This window comes from Pristis pectinata, chromosome 8, assembly GCF_009764475.1.
Source record: "Pristis pectinata isolate sPriPec2 chromosome 8, sPriPec2.1.pri, whole genome shotgun sequence".
Classification (NCBI taxonomy): domain Eukaryota; kingdom Metazoa; phylum Chordata; class Chondrichthyes; order Rhinopristiformes; family Pristidae; genus Pristis; species Pristis pectinata.
Genome location: NC_067412.1, coordinates 37,585,829 through 37,602,443, shown reverse-complemented (window position 1 = coordinate 37,602,443; position 16,615 = coordinate 37,585,829). Strand labels below are relative to the sequence as shown.

General features: G+C 42.5%; 1 protein-coding gene across 1 annotated transcript; it reads left to right on the top strand.

Moving 5' to 3' along the window:
• The first annotated feature begins 6 nt into the window (after positions 1-6).
• dctn5 (dynactin 5) lies at positions 7-14,684 on the top strand. Its single transcript, XM_052022133.1, has 7 exons — positions 7-139; positions 1,325-1,393; positions 2,716-2,834; positions 3,655-3,766; positions 6,544-6,646; positions 7,692-7,823; positions 10,874-14,684. Exons 1-6 carry the CDS (start codon positions 92-94, stop codon positions 7,787-7,789), a joined length of 549 nt encoding a protein of 182 aa, XP_051878093.1. The 5' UTR covers positions 7-91; the 3' UTR covers positions 7,790-7,823; positions 10,874-14,684.
• Positions 14,685-16,615: the final 1,931 nt, after the last annotated feature.

Here is a 16,615-nt window from a genome sequence, read left to right as displayed (position 1 = left end):
GAGATACAGTATTTTAACTTTAAGTGTGGTTGCCCCGGAAGTGCTCGGTGTTCCGGCGGGAGGGAGCGGACAGCTGAGGGAGGAGGCGGCGATGGAGCTGTGTGAGATCCTGTATAACAAGGCGGAGTACATCGAGACGGTGAGTGAGTGTGGCCGCTCTGCCCACGGCCTTCCCCCGGAGAACGGCACCGGTCACTGGGTGATCGAGAGCTGAAACCCGAGCTCCCGGCCGGGCCTGGTTCGGGGTTGTGGACGGTGGAGCAATCAGTGGGTGGGGGACGGGGGACAGACCCCATCGGTGGTGGTGGGGCGGGGAGAGGGGCGGCCCCCATCAGTGGAGGGGGGTCGGGGGACCGACCGTCAGCGGGTGGGTGGTGGATAGGGGGGGATGGGGGCCTGGACTGTGGTCGCCCCATTAGTGGCGGGGGGGGGGGGGGTGCAGGAGGATCCCATCAGTTTGGGGGGGGGGGGTGGGAGGAGGATCCCATCAGTTTGGGGAGGGGGGGTGGGAGGAGGATCCCATCAGTTTGGGGGGGGGTGGGACGGGGGAATCCTATCAGTGGGGGGAATGGGGGTATCCCATCAATGGAGGGGGGAACGGGCGGAATCCCATCAGTGGGAGGGGGAGACGGGGGATCCCATCAGTGGGGGGGGGGAACAGGGGACAGACCCCATCAGCAGGTGGGTGGTGGATGGGGGGGGGATGGGGCCATCCCATCAGTTGGGGGTGGGTGGGACAGGGGGAATCCCATCAGTGTTGGGGGGTGGGACTGGGGGGGGAATCCCATCAGTGGTGGGGACGGGGAGATCCTATCAGTGGGGGGAATTGGGATATTCTATCATTGGGAGGGTGGGGATGGGGGGTGGGGATCCCATCAGTGGGGGGGGGGTATGGGGGGCAGAGACCCCATCACTGGGGTGGGGTGGACGGGGACAGGGGGATCCCATCAGTGGAGGGGGGGCATGGGTGGGGGGAGATCCTATCAGTGGGGGGGTGGGGATGTGGTGATCCCATTGGTGGGGTATGGAAATAGGGATCCCATTGGTGGGGGTTGGGGACCCCATCAGTTGGGGATGGGATAGAGACTCATCAGTGGGAGGATGGGGATTTGGGGTGGGATCTATTAGTTGGGGGCACAAATGGGGGTGATCCCATCAGTGGGGGGAACACAATTGGGGGGAGCCCATCGGTTGAGGATGGGGAGAGGGGGTGCTTGCTAAAGTGCCTATCTGTTATGGGGTGGTGGGAAGGAGAGTTCTTTGGTGGCATGGTGGGTTGATCTATCTGTGTAATCTAATCTGAGATGATGGTTTCTGTTTGCAGGCCTCTGGTAACAAGGTTAGCAGGCAATCTGTGCTGTGTGGGAGCCAGAACATAGTACTAAATGGAAAGGTAAATGGAAGAGGTCATTGAGACATCATTGAATGCAGTGGTTGGTCCAAACTCATAAATCTGTTACCTGTATCCTGACTTTTATGTCCTCTTCACTCCTGACCCACATGGGCTCCCTGTTCAGCAGAATTTTGATTTTAAAACCCTCATCCTTGTGTTTAAATCAAATTCCTTCATGATTCCCTCCACCCCTCTAACTCTTTGTGGTCCTTCACCAATCTATCTGCACCAACCTCACCCCAATTCTGGCATCTTGAACATCCCAGAATTTGATTCCTAAAATCATTGATAGTTGTACCTTCAGCTGTTTGGGACCTAAACTCTGGAATTCTCTTCCCCTCATGCTGAAAGATGCTCTTTTGACCAAGCCTTTGGTCACCTATCCTAATTTCTATTTGTGTGGCTCAGTGTTGTATTTGTTTCATTGTGCAACAGTGAGGCAGCTTACATCATCTTGTTATGTTGAAACAACCAAATCAATGCTAGTTGACATACTTAATCATTTTTTGTCTTTTGTACAAATTGTGAGCAGTTTTACATTGAGTGTTTGTTTATTACTGTCACATGTACTGAGATACAATGAAAAGCTTTTGTTTGTATGCCATCCAGACAGATCATGCCATAATTATATTGAGGTAGTAAAAAGAAAACAGAATGCAGAATATAGTGTTACAGTTCCAGGGAAAATGCAGTGCAGGTAGACAAGTAAAGTGCAAGGGCCAAGACGAGGCAGATTGGGAGATCAAGAGTTCATGCTTTAGCGTATGAGAGGTCCATTCAAAAGTCTGATGTTAACAGGGCTACAGTATCTTGATTGTCAGAGATGGTAGGTTTAGAAGTAAAAGCTGCCATTTCCTGTCAGACTTCTTTTCCCTGAAGGCCCCACTTGGTACTGTGGTATGATCCCTCTAAACATTATCTTATATCCTTCATGGTCTCATTCAGTGTGTTCTCTAGAATGGAAAGCATGTCAGCAGATCTGCTTATGCTCGCTACCCCATCCCATCCACTGATGCAACCATCCACTTAGCAGTATTGGTTCATGTTGTATCAGTGACTTGGGCTGCTTTCCTCCCCTGATTTGGTACCCTGATTGTTGATGACTTCAGATGTGTGACCCTCTAATGTGTGGCTGAAACCACGCCAACCAGAACACTGGAAGCCAGGAATCCCTGGATTAGTTGATACAGCCCTCTGGATATCTCTTGTTCTGCATATGTCTCATTCATATAAATTGATATCATAAATAGATTGACAAAACGTAGCTTTTACTCTGTGGTTGTTTCATGTGGCGAATTGTGGTTGTTTTATTTTTAAAACAGACCATTGTTATGAATGACTGTATTATCCGTGGAGACCTGGCAAATGTGAGAGTTGGACGACACTGTGTCATCAAGAGCCGAAGCGTCATAAGGCCACCTTTTAAGAAATTCAGCAAAGGGTGAGGCTCTTGCATTGTACTGTATAATCCAGAGATTACTGTAACATGCTATTGTGGTGGGTTCATAGATGGTTTGGACTGAGAGCTTATTTTGTCCACCTTTCCCCTTCCAGAAGTTTCTGCTGAATCTGATTTTGCACAAGGTTTTTTTTAAATCTAAGATCCTAGCTTGATCTGCTCAGGATGAACCCAGGCTTTTTTATAATGGTCATTGGAAATACAGCAGCAAGCACTTATTGTACTCTCCTACATACATTTTTGCCTGTGTGGTGTAATGTAATTCTATTTTTTAATGTTATATTTATGCTGTCAACTAATCTCTCTTGGTAAAAGTACTGCATAAATTCAGATGAAGACATTTTTATTTCTTTCTTTCTGTATCTATTTACTCCTACTCTCCTTTGTGTGCCTGCTCTGCCCCTTCTTGATGTACTGTGGATATTGTTACCACAGTTGTTGCCTTGCACTGTTGTGTCCTCCTTCCTCTGCCTCCTTTTGCCTGAACTTCTCATCTTCTGTTTCCAATTTGGCTTTTCTCTCTTCTGATTCTAGCCCCTGCCAAACTAGTTTAACCTTCCTTGCAGCACTAGCATGGAATTGGAGAGGACAGAATGGGCTTTGTTTTCAGCAGTGTAAGGATCTAGGGATAGTATGGACTTTGTTGATTGCAATAGTTTGCTGCTGATTAAGGTGGTGCTTGGGGTACAATGGGAGGGGGTTAGGCTATTGGATGATGGGTGTGCAGGGTATTGGGTATGAGAAAGTGTTTTTATTTATTAACCTAGCTGTCAATAAATAGAAATTCTCCTTTGCAATGCAGAGTTGCCTTCTTCCCACTGCACATTGGTGACCATGTGTTCATCGAGGAAGACTGTGTGGTAAATGCTGCCCAGATTGGATCTTATGTTCACATAGGGAAGAACTGTGTTATTGTAAGTACAGAGCCTCTTAATCACTGAGCAGTCTGTAACTGCACCATACATTGTTTGTATGTAGTTTGAAGTAGGAGGCAGGAACGTTCAATGGGGAGTCCAGTGACTTTGAGGTTTGGAAATGCTAAGTGTGTTGGGGAATGCATGCTGAAGGTCTTGCGGTTGGAGGCATGGGTTATCTGTTTTTAGAGGAATATAGGGAATGAAGGAGTTGTATAAGCATTTTGTGGGATTGGCAAGTTTGGCATGTATAGTTCTTGTAGTTGTGCCATAAATAGGCCTTACATCCTAACAAGTGACTAAAGCCAACATTCACCTTTTAACCTATGAAATATAATTATTGTTAATTATTTGTTAAATGTTGTACAATTGTCAGTTACTGCCTTGTATGCACAGCAGATGAGTTGGGATTTTCCAGGATGACAGATGAGGGCTCACTTACTTGTTGTTTTCTGCCCTATTCTCCATATATTGCCATGGGATTGTGTGCATCTCAGACAGATTGGACTTTAGTTTAATATTTCACCTTGACTGGAGCACTCCCTTGGCATTACAATGAACCTCTAGCCATGGGTGAAAATAACTTAATTTTTTTCAACTTTCCCTGTCATTTTCAATGAACCATGTGCATTTACTCCCAGATCTTTATGTACCCTTTTAGAAATGTCGGAGTCATAGAGTTATATGGCATGGAAACAGGCCCAAATCATCCTTGCTAACCAAGTTGCCTACCTGAGTTAGTCCCATTTGCCTTTCCAATCCATGTACATGTTTAAATGTCTTTTAAATGTTGTAATTGTACCCACCTCTACAGCTTCCTCTGGCAGCTTGTTCCATATACCCACCACCCTCTGTGTGGAGAAAGTTGCCCCTCAGGTCCTTTATAAATCTTTCTCCTCTCACCTTAAAATTATGCCCTCAAGTTTTAGATTCCCCTATCCTGGGAAAAAGACAGTGACCATCCACCTTATCGATTTCCCCCTCATTAATTTATAAACCTCTATAAGGTCATCCTCGGCCTCCTCCACACAGGGGAAAACAGTCCCAGCCTATTTAGCCTCTCCTTATAACTCAAGCCCTCCAGTCCTGGTAACATCCTTATGAATCTTATCTGTACCCTTTGCAGCTTAATCACATCCTACCTATAGCTGGGCAACCAGAACTGCACACAATGCTCCCAAGTTTGGTCTCACCAATGACTTGTACATTTGTAACATGACTTCCCAAATCCTGTATTCAGTGACCTGGCCGAAGAAGGCAAGCGTGCCAAATGCCTTATTGACCACCCTGCCTAACTGTGTCTCTGCTTTCATGGAACTATGTACTTGTACCCCTAAGTCTCACTGTTCTACGACACTCTCCAGGGCCCTGTGCTCTCTACTTCACATTAGCTCTTTGCATTATTTGTACCAAACACACTGCATTTCTCAGACATAAAGTTAATTTACCATATATCCAACCACTCCACCAGCCTGTTTGTATCTCCTTAAATTTTTACCATCCTCCTCGTAGTTCATTATACCTCCAGGTTCTGCTGGAAATCTAGAAATTGTGCCCTGCACACCCAATCCAAGTCATTAACATACACTGACAAGTAGTGATTCTAATATAAAGTTCTGAGGAACACCACTCTGGCTTCTCTCCAGCAGCCCTCCCCTTCCCTTCCCTTAAAGCCAAATTACTTTTTCTCTGTTACAGAGCCAATTTTCTATCCATATTGTGACAGTCCCATTTATTCCAGGGTCCTGAATCCTGATGACAGGTCTATTATATTGCATCTTACCTTTTGAAAACCCATTGAAGTCAGCAATTTGTCTTTAACAAATCCGTGTTGCCTTTCCCTATCTAATTAACACATATCCAAGTGGCTGTTAATTCTGTTGCTAATTACTATTTCCCCACCAGAGAGGTTAAACTGACTGGTATATAATTAGTGAATTTATTCCGACGCTTTCATTTTAATAAGGAAGTAACATTGTCAATTTTCCAGCCACTGGTTCTAGCCTTGAATCTGTAGAGGCTTGTAAGTTTATGGCTAGGATCTCTGCAGTTTCCTCCCTCAGCATCCCATCTGTACCAGATGATTTATCCACTTTTAAGTACAGTTAGCTGTTTTAATATCCCCTCTTTGTCAATTTTTCCCTCATCCAGAATCTTGACTGCATTTTCTGACACTGGGACTCCAGCAACATCTTTCAGCAGTTCACCAACAGATGCCATATTTAAATGGAATGGGTTAGGGTCCCATTAGTTCTACATTTCATCATTCGTGTGCCTAAATTTTCAAAAATACTATATTTGTGCATGTTTTAAGTAGGCAGCTTAAGTGGCTTGCTGAAATTGTGTGGTTATCACAATTTGTTAAATTGTTGTTAAATTACTAGTTGTAATTTCGAAGTTGTTAAATTACTTGATTGATATAAAGAGCTTTGGGACATCCCAAGATGGTGAAATTTTTTAGTATAAACGAATGCTGTTGTTATTGAAGGGTTGAAGATTTAGTTGCAAGTTACAACTTTATCCTAATCTTGCTTGTTCCACTTGAGCAGCTAATTCTGTAATCCTGAGCTGAGTTTTGTTTGTCTCAGTTTCTTTTGGAGACAGTTGCACAGGTGATCTTTCAGTATTTATTTCCATACCCGGCTATACATTGCAGTACAAATCCAGAATAAGGGTTTGTAAGAAAGGTACTGCAATAAGTATGGGCGATATTGACCATCATATAGATTGAAGAATGGGCATGTGTTTTTCCAGCATTTATCTCTTTCTCTTTGTAGGGTCGGAGGTGTGTTCTGAAAGATTGTTGCAAGATTCTGGACAACACTGTCCTCCCTCCGGAAACTGTGGTCCCTCCTTTCACCGTCTTCTCTGGCTGCCCAGGCAAGTGTGAGAGCTGTGCATGGTCACCAGAGTGTAATGTGATCACTGGTCATTGGGGGGAAGGCTGACGACCAAGCTCCCTACAGCAATGACTGAAATAGTGTGCTTGCACTATTTGATTTAGCCATACTGCACTACCACTGAACGACTGTAGTACTGTCCATTGAATAGAAAGGCAGGTACAGAAGAAACTTCCAGACTCCTAAAGAGACTTGGTACTGTAGAAGTTCTGATTTCATTCACATATGAACTTCTCGGTTCCAGTATCTTATTTTTCTGCTTTACTTTGAAAGGGTAAAAGGGTCTGTCAATATTGGGGTGTGCAGTTGGTGGATTGCCCATTCTGTTTCTGATGTCCAACGTGCAACCCTTGATTCTCAAATAAGTTAACAGAGAAGAGGGATGGGCAAGGAGAGTGAAAGCTTTATGCTGCTGTGCTGTCCCTGAGCCAGGAATCCTTGTTGTTGAAGCTGGGCATCAAAGTGGTGACTTCCATGTCCCAGTGCCAGTCTCCTTAACCTTGATGGTTCCAACTGGTCTTGATTTCCTTTCCCTTGTTACTTAGGAGTATAAATAATATGGTTGCCCTGGTTCAATGAGATCCTCTTCCTTTCAAGGTTTCAGGCTGGGCAGTTTTCAGCTCTGTTAAAGGCCATGAGTTCGGGTCTTGTGCCAGGCATTTGAGAAAAAGATTTATATGCATGTTGCCAATGTGGTACAGAGGGAGTGATTGTCTTTCAAATATGTTGCTAAACCACAGCCTTGTGAGCATAATCGAATTCTACCTGGTGTCCTGGCCAATATTTATCCTTCATCCATCATCCCTGCTTGATTATTTGGTCCTTGTTACATTGCCTATTGCAAATTGATGGCTATGTTTCCTACATTATAATGGTTTGTACTTGAAAAGTACTACTTCAAGCATTAGTGTTTTACGGATTTTCTGAGGTGGTGAAGTCTCTATTTCAGTTTGTTTATGAGAGGATTGTGATTCTTCAAGGGTGAGGAGAATGGGCTTTAAGATGGTTTTTGGATTTTCTGACAGGCCTTTTTACTGGTGAACTCCCAGAGTGCACACAGGAGCTTATGATTGATGTTACAAAAAGCTACTACCAGAAGTTCTTGCCGCTTTCTCAGATTTGAGGTGGGCCTTTTCTCCACAGCACCATGAGTACAGGTATGTTAAGGCAAAGTGAAATAGGTTAGGGGTGGTGGTGGGTGGGGGAAATCTCTGCACTGTACAACAGCAGCTCCAGGTGGATGTGAGCAAGCACATGGATGCATAATGTGTGTGATACCAAAGTTTGGTAAAGCCCATTCTGTTTCTTTCCTGCCTCCTTTATGACCTTAATAGGAACAACAGCAGTGATCCTTGCCCTCCCTTCTCTACCTCCACCTCCCTTTTGAGGCTTGGATTGAGGTTCATCGAGGTACAGGAGAGAGATTTATCAGCACTGTTTTTGCACATCATCCAAACCCACTACTAGAATAAGCAAAGTAATATCCTCTTCCTCGCTAACATCCTGAGCATTGAGGACAGAATTACATTTGGTCTGCTCTGTGGCACTTCCAACAAGTTTGCTAACTCTAATTCCTGTAAATAGCCCACAGATTTTGTTTTGGAAGTATATATTTATCAGTCTCAAAAGGTATAGAGACAAGGCAGGTAAACATCTAAGCTAATAATGGGTCATTATTTGATTTCTAGGCAGAACAAACAGACCATTCCAGAAGTTAGCAAATACCAGGTTGGTGTTTGGCAGCACTCTCCTTATTTGCTCAGGGTTCCATTTGCACCAGAATTTGTACACATTATCAGAGTTGAAAAACTGGAGTAGGTTGATTGCAGTAGGTTGTCTGCAAGAAAATGGACCACAGGCAAGTGGGGGGCTTTTAGAGATGAGATAGTGAGAGCTCGAGGTCTGCATGTTCCTGTCAGAGTGAAGGGCAAGGCTGGCAGGAGTAGGGAACCATGGATGATCAGGGATATTGAGGCCCTGGCAAGGAAAAAGGAGGAGGCATGGGTTAGGTACAGGCAGATGGGATCAAGCAAATCCCTCGGAGTATGAGGGATGCAGGAGTGTACTCAAGAATGAAATCAGGAGGGCAAAAAGGGGGCATGAGATAACTTTGGCAGAGTAGTTTAAGGAAAATCCAAAGAGATTTTATAAGTATTTTAAGGGAAAAAAGATAACTAGAGAGAGAATAGGGCCCCTCAAAGACCAAAGGTGACACCTTTGTGTGGAGCCACAAGAGATGGGCAAGGTCCTTAATGAATATTTCTCCTCTGTTTTTAACCATGAAGAAAGGCATGAAGACTTTGGAACTAGGAGAAGTAAATGGGGAGGTCTTGGGGATAGCCCGCATTACAGTAGAGGAGGTGCTGGATGTCTTAAAAGGTATGAAGGTAGACAAATCTCCAGGGCCTGACCAGGTTTATCCAAAAACACTGTGGGAGGCTAGAGAAGAAATTGTGGGAGCCCTGGCTGAGATATTTGCAACATTGTTAGCCACGGGTGAGGTGCCAGTAGACTGGAGGGTAGTGAATGTTGCACCTTTATTTAAGAAAGATGGCAAAGAAAAACCTGGGAACTATGAGCCAGTCAATCTAACATCTGTGGTAGGTAAGATACTGGAGAGGATTCTGTACATCTGAAAAGATGGGTTGATTAGGGGTAGTCAGCATGGCTTTGCGCATGGGAGATCATGTCTTACGAACTTGATTGAGTTTTTTGATGAGGTGACCAAGACAGTTGATGAGGGCAGGGTGGTAGATGTGGTTTATGTGGACTTTACTAAGGCCTTTAAGGTTCTACATGGTAGGCTGTTCTGAAAGGTTAGATCGCATGGAATCCAGCGAGAGCTGGCTAATTAGATACACAGTTGGCTTGATGGTAGAAAGCAGAGGGTGATAGTGGAAGGTTGTTTCTTGGACTGGAGGCCCGTGACTAGTGGTGTGCCTCGGGTCAGTGTGGGACCCATTGTTGCTTGTCATCTATATCAACGATTTGGATAAGTATGTACAGGGCATGGTTAGTAAGTTTGCAGATGACACTAAAATAGGTGGTATAGTGGACAATGAAGAAGGTTATCAAAAATTACGGGGGGATCTTTATCAGCTGAGTAAACGGGCCAATGAGTAGCAAATGAAGTTTAATTCGGATAAGTGCAAGGTGTTGCATTTTGGAAAGTCTAATCCAAGTAGGACTTTCACAGTGAATGGCAGGGCCCTGGGGAGTGTTGTAGAACAAAGGGACCTTGGAGTACAAGTACGTGGTTCACTGAAAGGGGAGTCACAGGTAGGGTGGTGAAGAAGGCTTTTGGCACGCTGGCCTTCATCAGTCAGGACACTAAGTATAAAAGTTGGTAAGTCATGTGCAATAAATCTCATATTGCTTGTCATTGCACTGAAGAGAGCTCTTGTACTTGCTCAGATGTGCACAATTATTCTGCTCTTTTAATTCACCTTTTTGGTCACACCAATTTCCTGTTTTTTTTGGCAGAACATTATACATAAAAATTTAGAAGTTTCACCACAAACTGAGGTCATTTGACCCATGTGGTCCTTGCTGCTGTTAGTGCTTCTTAGAAGCCTACCACATCTCTCCTCTTCATCTGTCATCTAACCCTATTGGGAATTTCACTCTAGGCTCCGTCCAGGAATATTGGTCTTGTCTGATTTTTAAGTTGCTCTAGTTTTTGTGTGTGGTAAGGAGGTGAGTGAGGGGGAAGAATGCATTAGGAGTTAGTATTGTCATTCATAAGAGAGCTGCCACATTCAAGTCTTTTACACATCTGCTTTCATAAAACTGTTTATGCCAGTGGTCACTTTAAAATTTCACTACTGAGACTAACTGTGACAAAGGTGGGTAAGTGCATTTGAAGTACAGATCAGTTGGAATCTAATGAAATGGCTTCTTCCTTTTCCTATATTCCAGCATGTAACCAGTGAATGTGTTTGCCATGGAATCATGTACAAAGTTTTAGGTCCAATTGTTTTCTATGACATTATTAAGGTCAGTTGTTAATCTGGTGTCAAATCTACACTACTACAATCCTGTTTAAAACGGGCAACATAAAAACTGTTACCTTCTCACAACGGGCTGAGGGCCTTGGGCAATTCTAATTCTGCCCCTGAGTGTCCATCATTCTATGTTCTGAGACTTTAAACTCTTTAATTTAACTCTTAATCCCTCACTATCATTTTTGTTTTGTCTCTTGTTGCAGAATGCATTTTACTGGGGACCTGAAAGTAAACAACTGGATAAAGTTTGGACACTGCCTGGGCACTCCCAGGTGATGAAGTGGCTCTGGCAAAGAGAAACTTGTGTGTTATAAATAGTTGTTTCCTTAGGTCTGGTAAAGACTGGCTGCTCCTTCACACTTGAAATGATAGTGTGTGTAACCTTCACTTCATAATTTAATTATTTTTATTGGCTCTGCTCAGTGCCACAGAAAACTGAGCCTGATATATACACTGTAATTATTCATGACATTATTTCTGTGGTGAGATGTTCAGTCACCAAGCTTCCCGCATGTTCTATCTAGGTTTATTGCATTAATCCAGTTCCAATTAGAGAAGACTTTCTGTTGTGGCTGTGTGTAAGCAGTTATTCTGTTTCTCATAAAAATGAAACTGAGTTTCTTCGCTGTTTGTATAAAGTGCTATCAGGCTTTTCATGATTCTTGACTGACTGATCATAAATATCACCTGTTGAGATCCATGTCACAAAGCAGGATACACTAAAGTGGCCAGCTTAACAAATTATACTTTAATAACTGCACATACATGCAACTAATGCAGAACAAATCTGCCAGTAACCACCATGGAAGTGACATCATATAATTGAAGTGCAATCAGACATGATTATAAGTAACACACTATTCAGCAATGTCAGTCTTTATACTCACTGTCCATATAGCCATTCCTCTTCACATCCGCATTCTATTCATTTACTTTTCACACATTTGTTAAGGTTTTTGCCACTTAAAGCAAAGTGTCTGTAATCTCCATTGATTATCATGCAGTCATTTTGTCTATATCATATAATGGGTGTTCTTAATAAGAACTAAAAAATGATTTTAGCCTTTTTGATGCATTATATAACTACAGGCATAATTTTATAGTTTATGCAGGTGCAAATACAAAGAACACAATTCGCCACAATTCCCTAAAAATATAATGGAAGAACATGTCTGTAGACAAAAACCACCTGCCCTTAAATGCAAAAATGTGTCACAGTATTCCCAGTGCTGGATTTGCTGCAAATGATCCTGGATGGTTGCTGCATTCCTGACTATCTGTTTACATTTTTGTTCATTTTGTTCAAGAACTCTCGGTGGAGCCAGGTGAAGTTTGTTTTGCCATTGAGGATGGGTTTCACTGGTTCTGGATGTTTTTTACTGTTCATGACTGAAAACTGGTAGGAGTGCTTCTTGATAAATTCTGCTTGTTTCTTTCAACACTTGTATGTGGTACTGAGGATTCAAGTGTTTAATCACTTTGTCCCATCAGCCACAGAGTGATTGTGGGAATTGTCATTCCTTTAACACAGTTTTCCCTTTTTCTTAAGAGAGTTACTTCAAGCAGCAGTTCCTTTGTCATGTTCAGCCATCCCTTCTGCCATAACTTGACAACTGTTTCAATCTGAGATCTTAAAAGAGCTTTCTTTAAAACCAGATGCCTCCAGTCACTCAAATTGTGCTTTCTCCATGAATAATTGAAAAAGAAAATCTTGGCATTTTGTGGTAGAATTGACATGGTTATGATGTGCCCAATATAGTTTTTGGCAGTTTCCTTGCAAAAACAGTCACAAAGTTTCATATGTTTTAATATCAAGATACTGTCTGCCTCTATTCTGTGGCAATAAGCTTCCTCCGGGGTATTTGATGGCATCATGTGTTGCCTTTTGGATGAATAAAAGCAAGCCAGAGATCAGCTCTTAACTTCTGCAGATCAACTGGGCACATTTCTCCTGTTAGGCAGTGACTTTAATGTTGCGAACAGTTGCTGTATGTTTACAGCAAACTAACACCATGTCCAAATATTCTTATTCCATTTACTCTCAAACTTCTCACTCTTTATACATGAAGAGTAAATATGACCAAATATCAAGGAAATTAGAGTGTTATTGGACTCTGTAGAGATTCCAGTTTGGCTACAGTTATAAATGACATCTGAATCCTGTCATTTTCAAGCTCCTCTTTAAGCTTGTGTGTGTATTTTCACATTATCCACTGACAATGCCAAAAACTTATCTTATCGGTTGAAGTAATTTCTGATGTGTCTCCTTTTAGTCAGACAAATCCATCTGTGGATACACTGCTTTCATAAGCCTTGACCATGACAGGCAACAGTTTGACATGTTTGTTATTCAGTGTAGCAGCAGAAAGTGACACAGTGAACACCCTTTGGGTCCTGCAATTGGTTGGTTTGAGAATATTCCATGGAAAGTAAGGCTACACTTTGTTGGCTCACCTTCAATTGGTAATATAACTTGAATTGGCACAAATTGCAGGAAGATTTGTGTAGTAACACCTGCTTGATGACCTTCTGCACTGGAGCTGGAAAGTAGTGACATAGTTGAGTTTTCTCTTTCAGTTGGCCATAAACAGATTTATTTTGATCTGGTTATTAACCTTTTTGTGACAACAGCACTTTCACTTCAACACTAAAATCTCAATTCTTTTACTTGTTCATGGTTAAACATAAATTATTGCAACTATGTATCTATGTTGCAGTTGATAATAGTAATATTCTGGATATTTCTCATGCTTATTTCTACTATTGTCTTAAAACATAACGCTACTGCCTGCTTGCTTTAAGTAATGTTCCACAGTAGACTGAAGTTTCAGTCAGGCTTGCCATGGGTAGCTTGCTGTTTTTAAAAAAAAAATTTAAAAATCCCAGTGCTAAGAGCACATGACTTGTATGCCCACCCTGCCCTTTCCAAATATTAGATGTCCTTTGTGTGCAGTAACATTTGTATAGAATAACAAAGTGCCCCCCCGCCCCCAAAAAGCAATCAACCTTAAATTCCCTAGAAGAGGGTAGAAATATGTAATGACATTGAGAAAGATGAGGCTCACTGATGCCACTAACATGGGCATCTGCACACAGATGCAACAGGTTTTGAGTAGATAGGTTGTCTGGGACACAGTTCATGATCCTGGGCCAGAGGACTAGGATCTCTCTGGTACTTGGTTGCTTTGGGGCTCCTGCAACTGATAGACATTATTAAAATGTGGGAAACTTCAAACAGGGATCCTAACTCCCCTACTCCCCAGGGCACCTTCTGCCTAACTTGCTAAAATGGTCAGTCTCTCATAGATGACCTTGCACTTTGGGAGACATTCAACTGATTCATAACTTGAATACATAACATGAATGATTTCACTCGGGGAGTTGAGTGTGATTTTGGCTGGGACTACATTGTACCTTTACCTTGAAATTATTTGTTCCTCTTCTCTCTCCCTGCTTTGAGGTAACACTAGTTTTCTTCTGATACCTCTTGATTGTAACTCATTTGTCATTTGGAGCCAGATATATCTGTTATAACATGTGAAAGCCTACAGGTGATTTGTTGTAATGGTGCAGCAATACTTGAAACACAAGCTTGCTAGCCATTGATATTGTTATAAGTCTGTATGCAGTGTGCTGACTCCTAATCCTAGTGATCTAGTTTGCATTCATTGCTGCACACTCAGCTTCTCATTTTCCTCTGATGCAGGGTTTTGACCCAAAACTTCAACAATTCCTTTCCACCACAGAATCTGCTCGATCTGTTGAGGTCCTCCCGCAGATTGTTTTTTGCTCCAGATTCCAACATCTGCAGTCTCTTGTGTTTCTCATTTTCTTCAGAGGGCCTCATTTCTCATACCAACTTCACCCATCAGAGGTTACTCCTGCTGTATTACACTCCAAGGGAAGCCAGTTTGGGAGTGGGGTCGCATTTTATCATAACTGTTAAAGCAGGATTAGTTTTGTGCAAATGCAATAAAACTTGATGGATAAATTTGTGCACTTTATATTGTTTTTTTGATAGATTGTGTGAAATATGTAACAAGGTCCAATCTGTAAAAGGCTGAAAAGTTGGCAAATGTTAGAATCTCACAATACACCCTGCGAAATGCTGTTGACCCCATCTTGCCTGTACCATCTGTCTGAAAGATAAATCCACTTTTCTCCCTTATCCTGCCTTTTCACAATTTTCATATATACACAGTTCCCTTATAAACTTGTGTTTGGGTGCCAGAGTGAGAGAGTTCAAATGCTAGGATTTCTGCTTGGATAGCTTTCTCCAACCTTAATTTCCCCATTCTGACAGTTAATGGACCTAGATTCAGACAACTGCCCACCCTACTGATTGATTGTCACAAGATCGGGTGAGTTCTGCATCTCCCACTCTTTCACCTCTTGCCGCCTCCCCCCCCAATGAGCATCATGAGCCTTTGGAAGCAGAATATTTGAATATTTTTAAGGCTCAGGTAGCTAAGTTGCTCCTTGATGAGCAAGGGGATGAAAGGTTACCATAGGACCATGAATTAGATTTTACAATCAGATCAGCTATGTTCTTGTTGAATGGCTTGAGGAGATAAGTGGCCTACTCCTGCTCCTAATTTCAATATTTGTATGTTCTTAAGCAGTGCCTATGTGCAACAAAACCTTGCCAACATGTAGGCAAGGGCTGAAAAGCAGCAAGCAACAATCATGCTGGACAATGGCCATCTTCCACAAGAGACAGCTTACCTTTGACATTCAGTGGTGTTACCGGGACCAAATCCTCCACCATCCATTTGTTTTGTTTTGGGGAGGTGGGTGGCCTACTGTTGAACAGAAAATCAACTGGACAAACTACAAGTACTGTGGCTGCAAGAGTAGGTCAGAGACTAGACATCCTATAGTGAGTGATTAATCTCCCAACACCCCAGAGCCTTTCCGCCATCACAAATGCAGGTGCAGACACAGACGCATGTCAGGAGCATGAAGGAATACTCTTCACTTGCTTGGATCGTGCACTCCCATGATATTCAAAATAGTTTGATACCATTTCAGACATCGGGAATAGCATACCTACAGATTCCATGCAAAGTCACACACTATTTTGATTTGGAATTATTTTGCTGTTCATCTTTCATCACTGGGTCTAAGTTCTGAAATTCCCTAATCAACAGTTTCATAGTTTACCGGAAGGACTACAGTGGATCAAGAAGGTGATTCTCCAATACTTTTTCAAGGGCAATTAGGGCTGGATTATAAATGCCTTGCCAGCATTGATCAGATCCTGAAAAATGAGAATAAACAAAATTCTGAACCTCTTCACTTAGCCTATTACAAAATAGGAGCAGCAGTAGGCTAGTTGTCCTAATCAGTCTGCCCAATAAAATTATGACTGATCCAATCACTGCCACAACATTTTCCTGCTCTCTCTCCATAGTACTTGATTCCAGTATAATTCAAATGTCTGTTAAGGAAATAATTTGTTTGTGTGTGCATCTTGCATGTTTAGAAATAGTAGACAAATACACCAGAGTGTTGCATACATAACACCTCCACAAATGAAAATCTCATGCATGGCTATGAATTGTCATTATTACTCACCAGAGTCAGCCTATCTCCCGACAGTCTAAATCCAATCTGTAGACAGCTCTCCTAGTTAATCTACATGTTAAAAGTAGCAACCTCACTATCATATTTAATGCAATCTTCTTTTTCACTTGCTGAACCCAAGAAGAACAAAATATAGTGCCTTCACAGAGCAAAATTTGCCCAAGATGCCTTATAGTAATATCAAACAAAAAATTGAAACTGAACCACATAAGGACATATTAGGGAGACTTTAAGGACAGAAGAAGGAGTAAAACCATTTAGCCCCTCATACCTGCTCTGGCATTCTTGGTTGGTCTTTTAGCTGAGTGCCAGATTTCTGCACCAACCTATATCCCTTGATTCCCTTAATTGCCAATATC